Consider the following 18,328-nt stretch of genomic DNA (forward strand, 5'->3'; position numbering starts at 1 on the left):
GGGACTTCCTGGGACCTCCAGCTCCTGGTCCATACATATGGGGGTCGACTCATATGAGAAGCAGCACAGGACGATGGAGGGGACAGTGAGTCCTGACACCTGTCCTGTGAGTCCTGACACCTCTCCACACCTCCTGGAGCCAGCTGCTTACTCTGGGATACTCATGGCAAAGGGGGGACAGAGGCACGGACCCCCAGGGGCCATTGTAAGCATAACACAGGGGAAGGCCGGCACAAAGCCCCTTCCCTTAGAGTGAATGAATGTAAGCCGTGGGTCCCACGCACGCGCCATGGCAACGGTCCCTACATTTGTCCTGCTGGAAGAAAACATCTCCCCATCACTTGGGTTTCCAGTTTCCTCTTACGGCAAACTGCAGGGTCCCTTCTCCTTTCGACTCCCACCCCATCCCTGAGCCAACAGCCTCCCACCTCCTTCCCTAGAGGCCTCACCGCTAGGACCCTGACCTGGCTCCTTCTGCACCCAGGTGGCACTGGCCACACGCCCCACGGCCCGAACTCCGGCTGGGGGCTCTGCTTGTCGGACTACACCACCTGGTCACTGCTCCTGCACCCCTGCACCCACTCACAGGGGGTGTAGGGACCAGGGCAGGACTTGCCCACAGCCCGCCGTGTGGAGGGTCCCGCGTGCAGATGGCCTGTGGGGAGATGCCGCGGGCGGCCACCTTCCTCCCCTCCTCCGGGTCCTTGGGCATCGCCTCACCTCGCAGGGCCCTGGCTATGGATCCGCAGTCAAGCTTGGGCCCCACTTTGCGTTCCTCTAGAATAGAGGGACCTGCTTTTATTGGGGGGGCATACAAGGTAAGCCCTCCCAAAGGGGAAAAGCGCAAAATTTCAGCATTTCTAACGCCCCAAGAGACAGCACAGTGCGTGGCACTGCCCACCAGAGGGGAAACTGAGGCCGGGAGCGGGGTAGGTGGGCGCCCGAGGTTCACGCGGCCCCTCCGGCGGCGGGGGGCCTGGGAGCGGAGTTGGGGTGCGGGCCGGGGCGCGCGCGTGTGCCTCGCGCGCCCAGGCCCGCGGCTCCGAGCTCAGCTGTCGCAGCGCGGTCGCCGGAGGACCGCGGCCGGGGCGCGGGCGGCGCCAGTGCGCAGGCGCAGCGGGCGGGAGGGGACGCGCTCGGGGCGCGCGCGCGCGCGGGGCAGCAGGCGCCCCAACTCTGCCCGCCGCGCCCCGGCGCCTCGCCGCCCGCCCGCCCGCCCGCCCGGCGCCCCGGCCGGCGAGGGGCGCGCCCGCTGCATGGCGCTGGGATGGCGGGGGCGCCGCGCGGCCGAGGCGGCGGCGGAGGCGGAGGCGGAGGCGGCGCGGGCGAGTCTGGGGGCGCCGAGCGGGCGGCGGGGCCGGGCGGCCGGCGCGGGCTGCGGGCGTGCGACGAGGAGTTCGCGTGCCCCGAGCTGGAGGCGCTGTTCCGCGGCTACACGCTGCGGCTGGAGCAGGCGGCCACGCTGAAGGCGCTGGCCGTGCTCAGCCTGCTGGCGGGCGCGCTGGCCCTGGCCGAGCTGCTGGGCGCGCCGGGGCCCGCGCCCGGCCTGGCCAAGGGCTCGCACCCCGTGCACTGCGTGCTCTTCCTGGCGCTGCTCGTGGTCACCAACGTCCGCTCGCTGCAGGTGCCCCAGCTGCAGCAGGTCGGCCAGCTCGCGCTGCTCTTCAGCCTCACCTTCGCGCTGCTCTGCTGTCCCTTCGCGCTCGGCGGCCCCGCCGGGGCCCACGCCGGGGCGGCAGCGGTGCCGGTGGCAGCCGACCAGGGCGTCTGGCAGCTCCTTTTGGTCACCTTCGTCTCCTATGCCCTGCTGCCCGTGCGCAGCCTGCTGGCCATCGGCTTCGGGCTCGTGGTGGCCGCCTCGCATTTGCTGGTCACGGCTACCTTGGTCCCCGCCAAGCGCCCACGTCTCTGGAGGACGGTAAGTGCCGCCGCGCGCTCCCGATCCGGTCTGGGACACACCTGCCCGGGGAGGGACTGGGAACGCGGGGAGAAGGGCGCGCATCGCCCGGCTGGGCAGGTGGGGAAACTGAGGCCCCGAATTGGAGGGGGGACATTCAAGGTCACTCAGAGAATAGGGGACACAGTGGGGGCTGGCACCCTGGGGCCGACTCTTTTCCGAGTTACAGCCCACAAAGCGTTCCTGGCTGTGGAATGTGGAGACGGGTAGACTAGTGTAGAGAGGGCAAGGATTGGCAAGGTCAGGCAGCTGGTGAAAGGCCAGGTGCGGCCAGAGCTCGGGTCCGACCCTGTCTGTCTGCACCCATCCCCGCAGGAGGGACGAAAAGTAGGCGCGGGGAGCGGGCCAGGGCAGGCAGGATTCCTGCGGGCTGTGCGCACAGCCCAGGGTGCCTCTCCCTCGCGCCTGGAGCCTGGAGCCCACGCGGGGCTCGCAGGGTCCCCCTCCCAACCCTGCCGCCATGGGGGAGGTGGGAAGGGGGCAAGGACTTTGGCCCCTTCCAGCCACCCTGGCACCCAGTTGTGGACTCATTTGGGGTCCACAGGGACAGGGTTTGCCAAGGTCGCACAGGGCTCTGGTCTCTTTCGACCTGCTCTGCCGCAGCTGGGACCCAGGCTCGCAGCGCCTGAACTTTGTCAGTCTTTCCCGGGCGGGCAAGATCGCGGCGAGGATCCCATGCCGGCTGCTTCCTGCGGGCTCCTCCGCAGCCCAAGGACCCCAGAGGGCTGAGGCAGATGTCTTGCCGCGTGGTGCTTTTGGAGCTTTTCCGTCCAGCCCAGCCCATCCCGCCTGGGCTTGGAGGGCCCTGAGGGAGGGTTTTGTTTCTGCCTCTGGCTGCATTTTGGCAAGAGGGCGGGGGAATCTGATGGGGCGGGGGAGCCCATCTAGGGAGAGAAAGGGGGAGATGGGGGAGATGGGGTGAGGAGGGGAAGCTGGACAGATCTGGCTTTGGGAGGAACAACTGGGGTGGGGGGAGTGATGGGTGTCAGACAGCTGGGGCTGGGGCCCCACTAAGGACCCACCACCCGAGGACCAAGGGAGGGGCCCCCAGACGGTGAGGCCCGGTATGCACAGGGTCAGAGGGGCCATGGGACACACAGGAGTGACACAATGCTGGACCTATATTTCAGGACCCAGAGAGGCCAGTGTGTGGTGAGGGCTGGGAGGGGTGGAGGAGGGAGTATGTGCAGAGGGGCTGGGGGGTGGGGGGAAGAGAGGAAGGGAAGTAGGGGTGAAGGCCGGAGGCAGAGAGGAGGCAGAGATAAAGGCAGAAAAAAGGGAAAAGGGCCAGAGGGCTGCGTGCCCCCAGGGAGGGGAGGAAGGGATGGGAGGGGGAAGGGAGAGAGGGGAGGGGAGGGGGGAGGGTTTGGTTCTCCAGCAGGCCTCCTATGGGCTTTGAGTGGGGCTTGTTTGACCTTCGCAGGGGGCACCCCTGTACCTCTCCCCCAATAACCCTCCCATGTGTTGTGGTTGCCCCTGTCCCCCCCCTCCCCCACCCAGCCAGGCCCCCCCAGCAAGGACAACTTCCCTACCAGGACCGGGAGGGAGGCTCAGAAGCCAGGTCAGCTCCAGGTGGGGAGGGGGCCTGGACAGGCCTGGGCTGGGGCCTGGCTCAGTTCTGGTTGCACCCAGGGCTTCAGTCAGCTGCTTCAGTGACAGGCAGTACTATTGTCTTCTCCTTTTTTAATAACCAATGCTCTATGTAGCCTGTAGTCATTCCTTTTAGAGAATTAAAAGATTAAAAGAGAGAGGGGGGAGGGGTGCGGCAGGGGGGTGGGGGGAGTCTGTAAAGGTGCCTCGGGCACTCAGAACTCTGCCCCTTCCCCAGGATAAGAGGAGCTCCTGTATTCTAGGGAGGAAGGGAGACCATCCTGGGGGCGCGGGAGTCGTAGGGAGCAGACATCCGGGGTTCACTGCTACTGGCTGTGATTCCCTGGGCAATGCAGACCCTTCCTTTCCTGAGCCTCAGTTTCCCCACCTGTCTAAAGGGCATCGCAGCTCCCCTGTAGGGCTGTGGTGAAAGTGAAAAGTTCATACTGGAAAAGCACATATTCGAAATCTTGGGCCCCTTCTGAATCGTTTCGGCGTCTTTAGAATGTTCGTATTCAAGCCCACGAGTCTGTACAGGTGGTGGTGATACTGACAGATAGGTGGGGATGGACGCAGAGAAATATGTGGTGATCCGACGGTATGGTGCCCCAGGGATCCTCCCTTCCAATTAGAAAATTCTGGGAGTCTGTGAAATCTGCCCTTGGTGAGCTCTGCAACTTGGTATTCGAGACCAGTGAAGAAGATGGCACCCACGTTTCCGAAGCGTGTCCGTTGCTACACGCTTCACCGCCTCCCTGCCATCTTGCAGTACACTCACCTGCTGACAGCGCTGCTCTCGCAGGATGGAATTTGGGGCAGGCAGAAGCCCTGCAGGACACAGGGTAGAGGCCAAAAAGAGGCAGAAGAAGGACTGCATGAATGAGGCGGTCTGTGCAGGGGTGCTGCCTTTGCTGCATATATGCAGCGTGTCATATGCTCGCTGGAGAAAGCGTGCTCTGGGGACTGAGACCGGGGTTCAAGTGTGGGCTCCCAGAGCCTCAGGCCCTCCGCAGGGAGGCTCCAGGGCTTTCTTGCAGCAATCCTGTGCCGCCCTGGTGTGTGGGAATCTGGGGACGCAGCCGTGTGCTTTTGGGCTCTGTAGAGCCGGGGCCAGCCCAGATGCTGGGAGGCAGAGGTGGACATGCAGAAAGCCGGCCATGTGACTGCACTGCTGAAATTTGGGGGGCTCCACCCTTCCCCGAGAGGGTGTGCCTGCTGCTTTCCGCTAGAGCAGAAAGAGTTTAGGGGAAATGGCCTTATTCCCACCTGGCCCAGCACCAAGGATGAGCCCCATAAATGTGGACCGGACTGGGTTCCCTCCCTCTCCCAGCCCCTTGCTCTCAGGGCCCCCTGGTTGTACCTAAACACAGTCACTCACTTTTATTTAACTGGGCAACGTGTCAGAACTGAAGGCATCACGTTCAAGAACACCTGAGGCCTGCTCAGAACCAGCAGCGGTGGGCAGGCTGGAGGGCATGGGGTGGGGGGTTGAGCACAGCAGCCTGGGGTCCTGGTGCTTCGAGGGTGGCGGAGGAGGGGAGGGGGAGATGCCAGATTTGTCCCTTGCTGACTGACAGAGCCCTGAGGGGCGAGGCTTGGGGGGGAGGGGACCGTGCTCAGGGACACGTGGGCTGGGGCGTGGCGGGGAAGTAGAGTCAGGGGAGTGTTTGTGAAGGTCATTGCCGGGGAGTGATGGTGGGGCGGGAGGGGTGTCTCTGGAGACGGGCTGCTGGCTCAGGGTGCCTGCCCTGCCCCTCAGGTGCCTTGCCTGTGACGGGTGCAGGGCGCAGAGCCCCGGCTTCCTCCCTGTGCCGACTCTCTTCTCAGGGCTCCCTCCCGGATGCCCGCTTTTTGGGCAGGTGGGTCAGGATTGCTGTCTTTTTTTCAGAGGGGGGATAGCGAGGGTCCACTGCAGCGTGCAACTTGCAGTGCAGTTTGGTTGCCTATCAACGTAAAGGAAATGTGTTTAGTGCCTGAACCACAGAAAGGGTAACAAATCGCTGCAGTCCTGGGGAGGTGGGAGCTGGCCAGAATCCCCCCTGCCCCTCCAGTGTGGTCTGAGCCCTTGAGGAGGACGTGAGTGCTGGCAGGTGGCGCCACGTGACCGCTCTCAGAATCACCACGTGCGCCGGCTGTACTGCCTGCCACACGGGAGCCCATGCCTCCCGCCCCTATGTGTCTCCCACCCCTCCTTCCAGGCAGGCCTCCGGGGCGTCTGTCAGGACCTGTGTCCCTCCCTCCCCCCAGCGCCTCCTCAGGCGGGGCCCTCCCCCCCCATGGCCCCCGGCTCCACTGGCTGGCCCTCTTCCCCTCTGGTCCTCTGCATCTCCCCTCACCCCGCCTCCCTGGACCCTCTCCTGACCAGCCCGCCTCTGCAGCCGTGCCTCACAGCCGGCCCCTCACCCCGGCGGGGCCCCTTCTCCTCTGGCTGGGCTCTTTCCTAGGTGGGGCCCCTCTCCTGCTGCACGTCACCCCCCAGCCTCCCGACTGCCCCCTACTGGTACCTCCCTCTCCCTCCCCTGCCCTGGCTGGATCCCATCACCTGTTTGCTCACCGGCCTTGGCTGCCCCAGTGCTGCCCTGGCCGGGGCTGAAGCAGGGAGGCAGGAGGTGGCTTGTCCTCGGCTGGACGCTCTTCCCCCAGGCCTCCCGTCACTGGGCAGGGCTCAGCCCCACAGCTCCCGGTCTCATTGCCCCGGCTTCCCACCCCCTGCACGTTACAGGCCGGCTGCTCCCGGAGCCTTGGGCAGTGTCCAGTGCCTCCTCCAGGCCTCCAGGTTCATGTCCAGTGGGCATCCCACAGGGAACACCTGATTCCCCCACCCCCTTGTGTGATGGGCGGTCCCCTCCCTAAACCTGGTCTGTTTCCATCACAGCTGTGCCATCCTCCCCCCAGGGCAGCCTGCTCTAACGGTAAGAAGCACCTAGAGCCGCCTACACCAGGGCAGCAGGAACTAGGGACGTGGGGCCTGGGTGAGGGGGAACCGTCCTGGCATCGGGCGAGGGTTCCCACCTGTTCCCCCTCCGGGCGGTCCTGTGGGCCCCAGGCTTTCCTCTGTGGCCGCAGGACCCCCGGACTGTCCACGTGCTGGAGTCTGGCCCCCCGGTGGACCTGGTGGAAGGGCCGGGGACCAGGCGGAGCAGACATGGCTGTGAAGCCTCTGCAGCTGCCCGGGCTGGGGCACCTTCTCTGGACAGTTCTGTGATCCACGTTTGGGTGCCAGGCCCCGAGCTAGGGGACCAGACCACCTGCCCCCCAGGAAGTGAGTCTTTGGGGACCCCAATCAACAACTGGAACTGCAGTCTGTGCTGGGGGGAGTGTGTGTGCCCTTCGGAGGCATGGGAAGGGGACAAGGCAGACAGGGGGCTCAGGGTGGCCTCCTGAGGGCAGTGCCTCCGGCCCAGGTTCTGGACAGATGAGGCCAAGGGGCTGCTGGGCCCTGGGGCTGCAGGGGGTTGCCTGAGGGACTGAGCTGGTCACCATGGGGCCAGGGAGGAGGGCGTGGAAGAAAGGGCAGCTGGGGGGAGGCCCTGGGGCTCGGGCCACAAGGAATATTTGGAGGTGTCCCTCAAGCGGGTCCTGTGGGGAAACGTCCCCACCCGCTGCCCTTTCCAGGGGCTCACAGTGGTTCTGGGGTGATGCCCTTCTCCCTTCACATCTGTGAGGTCCAGAGGGTCAGGGCCCAGCCTCTGGGTTGACGGGTCTCCTGCCGGCTCTGTGTTCTTGCAGGCTTGGAGCCCAGAAATATCCTCGGATCATTTCCTGACTCAGATGGGGTGGGTCAGAATTCCCAGCACCGCGGGGGCTCTGCTCCGAGCTGTGGTGCCATGGGCAGGGGACTTATCCTGTGCCTCAGTTTCCTCCGAGGTCACGCCCGTGGTTGTGTAGGTGCAGGTGGCCCTCTGGGACCGTGGCTTCCCCGCAGCGTGGGGCCAGCACCCAGTGAAGTGGGAGTGTCCTCTTGTCATCACAAATTGAGCGTAGCCTGTGACCTACGAGTTTTCCCTACCTCGGTGACCGTGTGTCTGGTCTTGGTCAAACGCTGAAAGAGACGCGCAGGATGCCGGTGGCAGACCGTCTGTCCAGACTGTGCCCTTTGGGTGTTTCCATCGCTTCCGGCCGGTGTGCTGTTGGGAGCCCTACCGTAGCACAGCCCAGCTTGGGTCCCTGGCAGTGGCAGCCAGAGGGCTGTGTCTGTGCTGAGGCCTCCCCAGGGCCAGGGCTTCGCTCGTCCATGTGCCAGGCTGTGCAGGGGTTGGCGGTGGGGCAGGAAGGGCCGCATGGCAGCCAGGAGGCCTGGGCCACCACCCCGCCCCTGCACCTCTGGGTGAGACCCTGTTCCCGGACTGCAGGCACCTTAGTTTGCACCGAGGGGCTGAGCCAGGCAGGCAGAAAAGACCTTCCCGCCCCTAAGTGCTGGGTTCCGCCATGTGTGAGGATGTGAGTCACATGTGGTCCGTCATCTCTCTCACACGCATGTGCATGCACACAAACACACTTGAGTGCACACTCACACCCACACAAATGCACGTACAAGCACACTCACGCTCACACACATTCCCACTTGTACGCACGTGCTCTCACACTCACGTGTGTACATGCATGCACACATAAACACACACCCTTGCACGCTCACACAGGAACACACCCACATGCACACTCACAGGCGCGCTCACACACGTTCACGCAACACACTCTGATTATTTTTACTGTTTTCTGGGTGGACGTGTCTCCCCCGAGGGAAATGGGGCCTGGGGCCCTCCAACTCCACGACCAGTGCATGAAATGAGACCAGGCCCCAGGCTCTGCCCAGGTGGGGAGGTCGGGTGAGGGGGCCGTGCGTGTAGGACTGAGAGCCCTGGGGACGAGTGACAAGGGCCGGGACCCCCACCGGCTGTGTCCCTCTGCCCTCTGTCTGCTTTGCGTCAGTCCAGGCAGGGCAGGCTGCGCTTCCTCGGGCTCACGTCCACGTGCGGGGCGGGGCGTGGGGCTGACGCGGCCTCCCCACCCACCGCAGGCTGCCCCTCACTGCCGCGTCTGCGCCCCTCCTGTCTTCGTCCTCCCTGGATCCTGCTCTGTCCCCTTCCGTCCCGGACCCTGTCTTCTTGGATTGGAGAGCGGTGGGATCTGCCTTGATACCGAGCTGCCAGGGTCCTCTGGGCGGGGCTGTGCGGAGCATGCACGCAGCTCTGGGGGTGGGGCCTCTGCGCGCGCCTGCGCGTGTTGTGGACGTGTGCGCGCGCACAGAGGCGCACACAGGCCTCTGGCTGCCGCTGCCTGGGACACGTGTAATGTGTGTGCATGTGTGTGCACACGTAGGCGCCCGTGTGTACACATGTGCGTGCATCCTGGTGTGCAGGGATGTGAGTGTGTTCACGTGGGTGTGCATGTGTTGGTGGCGTCCAGAGCCCTGAGTCCCACCCCGGACCTGCAGAGCCTGGGTGTCTGGGTTTGAGGCCACCCACTCTTCTTTCAGAACCCAGCACCTGCCTTGCGTCAGGCTTGGCACAGGGTCTGAGATCTGAGGGCCCGCAGCCTGGGCACAGGGACAGCGAGCAGGGCCGTTGTGTGTCCAGGTCTGGAGTTGGGGGCACTCGCCGAGGTGGGCAGTGCAGCTTGGAAGGGGGCCTGGCCAGGCGCTCGCAGCCTGTGGGGATCCTGTGGGCAGCGGGGCTGCTGCAGGCCCAGAACCAGGGTGCTTATGAGGGATCCCAGGTGAGGGGCCCCTCGTGCAGGCAGGTGGAGGGGATGCCCGGGGAGGGATCCGGGTGCAGGGGGGCAGGATGCGCAGGAGAGGGGCCCTGGGGACGGGGCTCCCATCCGTGGTGCGTCAGGGTCCCTGGACATGCTGGGGCTCGCTCCTGCTGTCCACGCCCTGCAGAGGGGGAAGCCCTCCCTGTGGGCACATTCCCACTCGGGAGGCAGCTTTCTAGTTTGACTCTGAAGTACAGAGTAACTATATCAGGGTCCAGCTTTTCCTTTGCTGAAGTAGAGCCTAGCTTTCCGGGAGCACAGCTGACTCCGATGGATGGATGGGCCTTTTTGTTCACACAGTGGCTCGTGTGGGGCCCAAGGCACCATGTGCCCAGGTTGGGGGATGTCAGATGCCACACTCTGGACAAGGAGAATGACCGACCACAGCAGGGCCTGCCCCCTTGAACCCGGGCCGTGCCTGGGACCCTGGCCCTCCGGCCGGCCCTCCTGTGTGGCCTCCTGTCCCGTGCACTGTCCCCCTAGCGCCCTTCTCAGCAGCTGCCTGATGAGCCCGTGTGAGACTGCATTCTTCCAAGGGTGCTTCCCACATCTGCAGTGGCAGTCTCGTGCTGCATGTGGGCATCTGAGGGAGGCGTCCGCTCTGGGACACTCTGCCCACTGCTGCTGGGAGAGCTTGGTCGTGGGCATTGGTGGGAGGGGGAGCCTTGTGCTGGAGGGATGTACTGGAGTGATGGCCTTCTGTGAAATCGTTAGTGCATTTTCTTAGTGCCTTTGCCTACTTTCCTTATGGGAGAAACACTCTCTTGTTAAGAGAAGGCGTTGCCTCCTGAATCAACCGTGGCCAAGGGGATCTGAAATGTGTGCTCTTTGAACTTGTTTTGCAAGATGGCTGCTTTCCCAAACACATGTGCCCTGCTGCGTGGATGAGAAGCTCAGTGAGCACATTTGGAGAATCACTGGTTTAGCCTAAGGATTTGGAAATATCTCTGATGCTTTATTTTATTTTTTTTTAATTTTTAAAAAATTGATTTATTTTATTTATTTATTTTTGGCTGTGTTGGGTCTTCGTTGCTGTGCGCGGGCTTTCTCTAGTTGCGGTGAGCGGGGGCTGCTCTTCGTTGCGGTGCGCAGGCTTCTCATTGCAGTGGCTTCTCTTGTTGCAGAGCACGGGCTCTAGGCACGCGGGCTCAGTAGTTGTGGCTCGGGGGCTCTAGAGTGCCGGCTCAGTAGTTGTGGCGCACGGGCTTCGTTACCCCGCGGCATGTGAGATCTTCCCGGCCCAGGGCTTGATCCCGTGTCCCCCGCATTGGCAGGCGGATTCTTAACCACTGTGCCACCAGGGAAGCCCCTGCTGCTTTATTTTAAAGCACATCCTTACCTGCAGGAATCACAAGTGGTTCCTGGGCACTCGCTGTGTCCCTGGAGCACCCTGTGCAAGTGGGACCCTTTTCTGCAGTCCACTTTGTTCAAGGCTCAGAAATGGGCAGCGGGGTGAGACCCTCTTTGTGGATAGAGTCGGTGTCCAGGTGTGTAAAGGTGAACGGAGGCGCTGAAATACTGCAGGTGCTGTGGACGGGTGGGTGGGACTTGGAGGCACACGGTCCTGTGGCCCAGCTCACTTGTGCACCAGCAGGCGGGGTGAGCCGGGACCCCAACACCAGGAGGTGCCCTTGATGAAGATGCCGAGGGTTACATAGCACTGCGCCTGGGTCCCCCTGCCCCTGCCTAGGTGTGGCGACCACAGCCCAGCGGGTCTCAGCCTTGGGGCTTAGAAACCCAATGGCAGGAGCTCACAAGAGCCCATCAGAATCTTTTAAAAAAATAACTTGTTTTTATTTTATTTTTATTACGGAAACTTCAATCATATACAAGGGTAGAGGGACCAGCGTGGTGATTTCTTGGGTAGAAGCCCTCAGCTCCAACAGTTATCAACATTCTGCCCTTCTTCTTTCGAAAGATGGTAGATGGTAGCCCTAAAATACTTCTATTAATTCAAAAACAGAGCAGTTTTTTCGGTTTTTAGCAATTTTTCCAGCTATGCTTGAAAAGATGACAAGCGCACCACCCGGCTGGCGGTGACTGAGCGGAGGTGGGAATGAATGGGTCCCCCTGTGAGCACCCTGGGAAAGGAGGTGAGAGGGACCCAGGGGTCTTGGGGCCTGGCCCACAGACCAAACGCACAGCGGCTCTGCAGGGTGGGGTGGGGGGCGTGTGGGGAGTCAGGAGGTGGTGGAGCGGGGGGTGGGTGCACTGGGCAGCAGCTCCCTCCTTGTCTCGTGACCGCACTGCCCTCTGTGACTGTGAGAAGGACGTCCTTGGAGCCGCACCCTTGAGTCCACACCCCTGGCTTCTCTGCAGGACGGGCCCTGAGTCCCGTGCTGGGGACAGTCTGGGCGGCGGCAGATTGAAGATGCATCAAGTTCAGTGGAGGAGTTTGAATGCTAAATAGGGGTGATCTTGGGGTGCCTCGGGATTGGGGGGTCAGGAGGCCGCCGAGTGAAAGGAGGGGAACCCTTGCGGGCAGAGGCATCAGTGAGCCGGAGCAGTGCCGAGGGGCGAGCGTGGTCTCCCCAGAGCTGCGCGCTGCATGGGCCGTGGGGGATCTGGGTGTGACATGCTCTGTACGTGGATGGGGGAAGGGGGACAGGTGAGCGGGGGGCCTGGGAAAGTGGGCAGAGCGCGGGGCTCCTCGGGTCTCAGGCCTGCCGTGGAGGTGGGACGTTGTCCTGGTGACCACGGGAGTGTGAGAGCAGCAACCGGGGGTGTGGGTGCAGTGACCGGGGGACGATCTGCTGCTGATATTTGAACTCTTTTCCAAATTGCCATGAACCTTTTAAAATTCTTGTTTTTTTCTTTGTGGTGTGTGGGTGTGTTATTTCCCCTTATGAAGGGTCCCTCTGAGGACACCAGGGGCACACGTCAGGTGGCTGCTTTTCCCGTTTAACTGCCCAGCTTGTAAATCTAAAGTGTCTGCCCTTCCTTCCTGAGGCCCTTTGGGGATGGGGCGGGGCCCTCTGGGTGGTCCAGGTCTGACCCAGGCGCTTTGTGCTTTTTCCCTGTTTGGCTTCTTCTGTCTTTACGTACTTGGGGCTGACCAAGCGCCCTGCAGAGGAGCCTTTGGGGGAAGCCCAGCCCAGCGGAATTCCACTGGGAGACAGAGGGTTGGGGGTGTGAATGTCTGAAACACAGCCCACATGTGTTTCAGCACCAACGGGGTGCTTGGCTCTGTCTCTCAGCTCAGCCCGCCGTTCTGAGATGGCCCCTTATGAGATGGGGAGTTTGGTGGGCAAGGGTCCCAGGGGCGAGGCTGGGCCCTGTGTCTACACTGGGCGTGGTCACTGTGCTGGGGGACTGGACTCTTGGCCAGGGGGGATTATGCCCCACCCGCCTGGGCCCTGTGGAATTGGCGCCAGCGTGGGGCCTCCCTTAGGGAAGAGGTGCAGTGCAGACCACACTCCTGGGTCCACGTGGGGACCAGGCCCTGAGCAGCCCCTTGGCTGGGGCCGTGAGAGCCGCAGCGGTCCTGGTGCCATCATCCCCGGCGAAAGCAGCCCCAGGCCGGGTGTGGTCCTGCTGGTCACCTGTGTGCCAGCCCCGGCCCAGCCTTGGAGCCCAGAAGCCAGTGGTCGGGCTCCGGAGGAGGGGGTTTCTTCTGGATTGCTGTCTCACCACGCCAAAGAGATGTCCATTTGGCTAGTGTCCAGTGCTGGAGGGTCCCCCTGGAGTGGGACCCCCTTGAAGGTCCCCACCTGGGAGGAGGTCCACTGAGACGTGGCACAAGTCTTCCCCGGGCCAAGTGGCTGTTTCCCACGTGAGCCTTAGAGGTGCCCGGGCACAGTTCCAGAGCTGCCGACTGCCGTCCGTGGCAAGAAGCCGTGGGCTCCCCCGGGCTGGGCGATTCTGCCCGGACTGGCTGCTAGCTCCCCTGGCCCAGGTGTTGTCTTGGGGCCTTCCCGGAGAGTCCGAGGGGTGATCTGCCGCTGTTTCCTTCCTGTGCTGAGCTGTGAGTGATGTCAGTGCCCCATGGGCTCGCCGGGAGTGCAGCCGGGCTGGGCTGGCCCCAGATGGGATCACTGCTGCAGCCGTGGCGGGTGATGCCTCCCGATGCCTCCTCCCCTGACTCTCCATCCCTCAGCCCGTGGTCACCTGCATCTCTGAGACGCTCACGGTGACCCCCGGCCTGTCTCCCTTGTGGTTTCTGCACAGCAGGTGCTAAACCTTGTGGTCGCCATATTCCGGGCACCTCTGGCCAGGCCGCGAGTTCAGAGAGCTTCATGGGAGGACTTGTTTTTTTTTTTGCTACGCTACGAGTCATGTGGGATCTTAGTTCCCCGACCAGGGGTTGAACCCGTGCCCCCTGCAGTGGAAGTGCGGAGTCTTAACCACTGGACTGCCAGGGAAGTCCAAGAGAGCTTCGTGGGGAAAATGAAAACTCCTGAACCCTGGGGAGACCTCGGGGGTGGCCGGTTTGGGTCAGTAGATGCGTTGGGCGTGTGAGGAAGCTCCCGTCTGGCAAGGTGCAGGTGGGGGGACGCCTGGTCGTAATGGTTCACATCAGGGGGCTCCAGGTGGGAGGGCCCTGGGGGTTCCCAGGGTGGGGTGACAGGTGGTTGGCAGACGCCCTCCCCCAGTCTCCCTGAAGCGTCCCTTCCCCCCAGTGATCCCATTTTAAGGAATCCCTTTGATGGGTGCTGCTGGAGTGGGGGGCAGCTCCCAGCTCACTGCAGGGCTGGGGAGAATGTGTGGTTTTCCTGCAGGATGAAGGGCCCGCAGGTGGTCTGAAGTGGAGTGTGGTGGAGTATGGGCTTTGTTTGTGAGGGTGCCGCTCAGATTCCCTAGCCGCGGCCATAGTCCCTCCTCACAGGACAGATTAGCAGCTGAGAGCAGTGGGGAGGTGAGCTACGCGGGGGCGAGGGAGAACAGCTGCTTCCCCCTGAGTGGGCTCCGGCGGCCAGCGGTGGACGGGGGCAGGGGGAGCGTCTTTCTGCTGGGCAGACTAGCAGCCCTTGGCCTCGCCATTGTACCTGGGAGGGGTGCTGACCACACACGTGGCAGGGGTGTGTGTGTGTGTGAGACCCAGGACCCTGGCAGATGAGGACTGACTGACTGGTCAGTCACCTTGACACACGCACACACACTGGCTCTTTTATGCCCCCCAGGGGCTCCCCATTCCTGTGTGTAATCTCACCCCAAAGATGGCAGGAAGGAAGCTAAGATGATGGGAAAATCCCAAAAGGGAGGCTTCTGTTCTTCTCAACTATAGTTTTAATTTCAAGGGCTGGGGTCCACCCTTCACTTCCAACCGTGCAGGCCTTTCCGAGGGTCCCCTCACGCGGGCTCTCGTGGCTCCAGCGGCCCCGCCCCCTCCCCCAGGGCTGGCCCTTCCGGGTCCCTGTGTCCAGCCAGTGCCCAGGGTCTCTGCTGCCGTCTCAACAGTCGGCTCACGTTCTGCCCGTGTCGCAGCCACTCCCTGACTCCCTGGTACCTGTGATGGGGTCCTTGTCCTGAAACCCCGCTGCCCTGAGAGCGTCCTGCTGCCCCTGCCCTGCCCCCACCTTCCACACTTCCCACTGGGCACTCAGCCCCACCTGCCCTGGGCCGTGTGTGGAGGACGAGGGGCGGGTGAGGCCCCGGCCATCCCCCGACCAGCCACAAGCCTGGCAGCCCTGAAGCCCATGACCCGTGCAGAGCCCCCAAGGCCCATCCACCCAAGGCCTGGATCCAGAGATGTGCCCGTGGCCTGGCGGGCCCTGGAGTTACGTGCCTGTGTTTGGGACGTCCTGGCCTTGGGACCTCGGGGAGATTTAACCTCTCTACGCCCGTGTCCTCCCCATAAATGGCAGGCCTCATTTCCGGGCTCGCCCACCTGCCCAGGGCCTGCCTGGGGCCTGCGTGGTGCCACCTTTGCTTCAGTTTGTAGCAGACCCTGCTCGTGTGGCCTCCCGGCGGTTTACCTTCTGCCTCCTGGTAAAGGTAGGCCCGCCCTCCTCCCATAGCCCCCTAGAGTCCCGAACAATGGGTTCTCCTTGGTTAAGTTACTGATCTCACAGCCTCTCATGTAAAATCCACAACGATGCGACGTTCAGTGCGTGTAAAGGGGTGGGGGGCAGTGAGCCCTGTTGGTTGTGCAGGAAGCGAAGCTGCCGTGGCCTCGTGCTGAGCGGCAGGGGGAGAGCTGAGGGCAGCGCAGCGGGGCCTGGGGGCCAGAGTGGAAGGTGAGGGTCTTGAACGAGCTCTAGGGTGGCGTGCCAGGGAGGGAGCAGGGACGTGGGACGGCGAGGTGCCGGCGGTGTTTAGAACTCCTGGCGCGCAGGAGACGCTCACTTGACGCGGGCTCCCGGCCCTGCCTGAGAAACTAGCCAAGACCCGGGCGTGTGATTCCATCCGCGGGGCGCGTGGGGTTTGCGGGGCAGCGGGCGAGGGCCCTCCGGCTGGAGAGCAGTTGTGTGCCTTCCTGAGTGCAGGCCGACTGCAGGGATGTAAACGCTTGATGAGGAATTCTCCCTCCAAGTCTTTGCCCTGTGTCACAAGAGTGGCAAAATATTGGGAAGTGCTGCGAGTACCATCGATACGTCACGGTTAAGAGAAAGATGCGCTTCGTCGTGGTTTCCTGCAGTCACTGAATCAGTGATTCTGAACACACGTCCGACCGACAGAGTGGGTGCCCCGGAAGTCCCCAGCGGGGCCACTCGGATGAGGGGACACAGACAGAAGGTCTAGCCCCCCTCCCCTCTGTGCCCTCCAGGTGGTGGCCTTAGCCTCCTGGCTGGGTCTGTAGCTTTGTGGTCACTGTGGACTCAGAAAAGGCCTCCATTCCACGTGCCAGACCACGCCTGTTTGTTTTCAATCCAGCCTCAGAGCTCATCTCCTCCCAGCCCCGGCAAGGCTCGCCTGGCCCTCTGGGACCTGGAGTGGCCGGGACGGGAGAGCCCTGCCCGCCACAGGGGACATCTGGACAGTTGATGTTGACCGGTGACCAGGGCCCCAGGCGCCCACCCGCTGCGCGGTGCCGGCTTCTCCCCGCTCTACACCGGCCTTCCCAAGGGGCCGGGGGACCCCCCGTGCCCACTGTGGGGTGGGGTTGGCTGCCTGCCCCACGGGCAGAGGCTGATGAGCTGCCGTGGCCATGCACACCTGTCGCCAGGTGATCTCATCCTTTTCCCTGCAGTGCTTCCCCTGCTGGCCGTCTGCCCAGGTCACGGGGCCTGCAGGGCAAGGGCTTGGGAGGGGGTGCACCTGCCAGGCCTGTCCTGTGCGCTCCAGCGCAGTTCCCCGGGCTGCGTGACCTGGTCCACGTGTGCGTGTGTCTGCGGGCTGTGTCCCAGCAGCTCCCACCAGCTCAGCCTGCCCCGGAAGCCACGTCACTTTCAGACACTAGGACACGTTGATGCCGTGCCTCGTTGTTTTTTTAAAAAATATTTTCCCCAGTCTAGCTCTTATATTTAGATCTTTGATCCATTTTTTAAAATAAATTTATTTGTTTACTTGTGTTTAGTTTTGCCTGTGTTGGGTCTTTGCTGCTGCATGCGGGCTTTCTCTAGCTGCGGTGAGCGGGGGCCACTCTTCGTTGCGGTGCGCGGGCTTCTCATTGTGGTGGCTTCTCTTGTCGTGGAGCACGGGCTCTAGGCGTGCGGGCTTCAGTAGTTGTGGCACGTGGGCTCAGTAGTTGTGGCTCGCGGGCTCTGTAGTTGTGGCGCACAGGCTTAGTTGCTCCGCGGTATGTGGGATCTTCCCGGACCAGGGCTCGAACCCGTGTCCCCTGCATTGGCAGGCGGATTCTTAACCACTGCGCCACCAGGGAAGCCTGATGCCTTGCCTCTTATGTGCCTCTCTTGATCGTGGAAAAGCTGGGGTCCCTCCCCACTGCCCATCTGACGATGGATATGTGAGTTGGGACACAGTCTTATCAGGTCTCGTCCGAGACAGTGTGGAGAGAGGTTGGGCAGTGCAGGGGGCAGCGCAGGTGTCTGCGTATGAGTCCTCCCTCTGCCCCTTTCCAGCAACGTGACGGGGCCCAGCCACCTCACCACCCCTGTGTCCTCAGTTATTCATTCAACAAATACCAGGGCACCTGCTACGATACGAGAGGCTCTATTCCAGGTTCCCGGATCAGTCGTGAACCTGACAGACTGAGGCCCCTCGAGGGGCAGACAGCAGGCAGGGAAGGTGACAAGTGAGTTAATGTTATAACGTGCTGGAAGACGGTAACTGCTAAAAACAATCGAAGGAAAGGAAGAAGGAAAGAAATAGAACTGGTCAGTGGGAGAAAACTCAAAGCCCAGGTGGGAGTGTGTGCATTTTTAGACACAGGGGTCAGGTAAGCTGTTCTGAGAAGGTGACAAGTGAGTGGAGGCCCTGGAGGCTGTGTGGGAAAGGGGTTCCCACCCAGGGACGCAGGGCGGAGGCCCTAAGAGAGCAGGCCAGGCCAGGGGGACACGAGGAGGACAGGATGTAGGGGCATCTGGCCTGGGCCACGGAGGGCTTTGGGCGCAGGAAGACTCCGGGCCGGGGGTTCGGAGCAGAGGACCGTGCGGGGAGCCTGCAGGGCTGGGAGGAGCACGGGGCGGGGTAGGAGGTGGCTCGGCAGCCAAGCCGCGGTCGGCAGCGGGGTGTCAGCGCCCCGGGGGTCTGTTGGAGACGGAGCCGGGAGGATTTGCTGGTGGGGGAAGTGGGCCCAGGCCTGAGAGGCTTCCAGGGGCCCGGGTCAGCTGAGGTGGGAGAGGCCACTGGGGTGAGTGCTGGGGGTGACCAGGGGTCCTGCCAGGGTCTGTCCCATGCAGGGCTGAGCTGGAGACGTGCATGGGCTGGGGAGGGGCACGGCTGGCTGGTCCAAGCTGAAGGTGTCGATTCGGGGTCTTTGGCACAGGGATGGGCTCCCAAGGTGAGTGTGGATGAGACACCGTGAGGGGTGGAGTTTGGGGCGGAGAGGGGTCCAGGTGTGAGGCATGGACCAGAGGAGGCTGGGGAAGGGGCCAGGGGAGGGGAGTTGATGGTGGGCTGGGCACTGGGACCTGAGCCTGGGCTCAGGATGTGAAGGTGGCCCCGACCTGGTCCCAGACCGCCCAG

The 18,328-nt window shown here is 62.9% G+C and overlaps 1 protein-coding gene across 1 annotated transcript in view; it reads left to right on the plus strand.

The window, feature by feature from the left end:
* The first annotated feature begins 1,267 nt into the window (after positions 1 to 1,267).
* Positions 1,268 to 18,328, plus strand: part of ADCY1 (adenylate cyclase 1) — a 122,044-nt gene continuing 104,983 nt past the window's right edge. Inside the window, exon 1 of the mRNA XM_059932901.1 lies at positions 1,268 to 1,918. Coding sequence (XP_059788884.1) covers positions 1,268 to 1,918 — 651 coding nt within the window. The remainder of the gene's footprint in view (positions 1,919 to 18,328) is intronic.

The sequence above is a fragment of the Balaenoptera ricei genome, chromosome 9 (genome assembly GCF_028023285.1).
Source record: "Balaenoptera ricei isolate mBalRic1 chromosome 9, mBalRic1.hap2, whole genome shotgun sequence".
Classification (NCBI taxonomy): domain Eukaryota; kingdom Metazoa; phylum Chordata; class Mammalia; order Artiodactyla; family Balaenopteridae; genus Balaenoptera; species Balaenoptera ricei.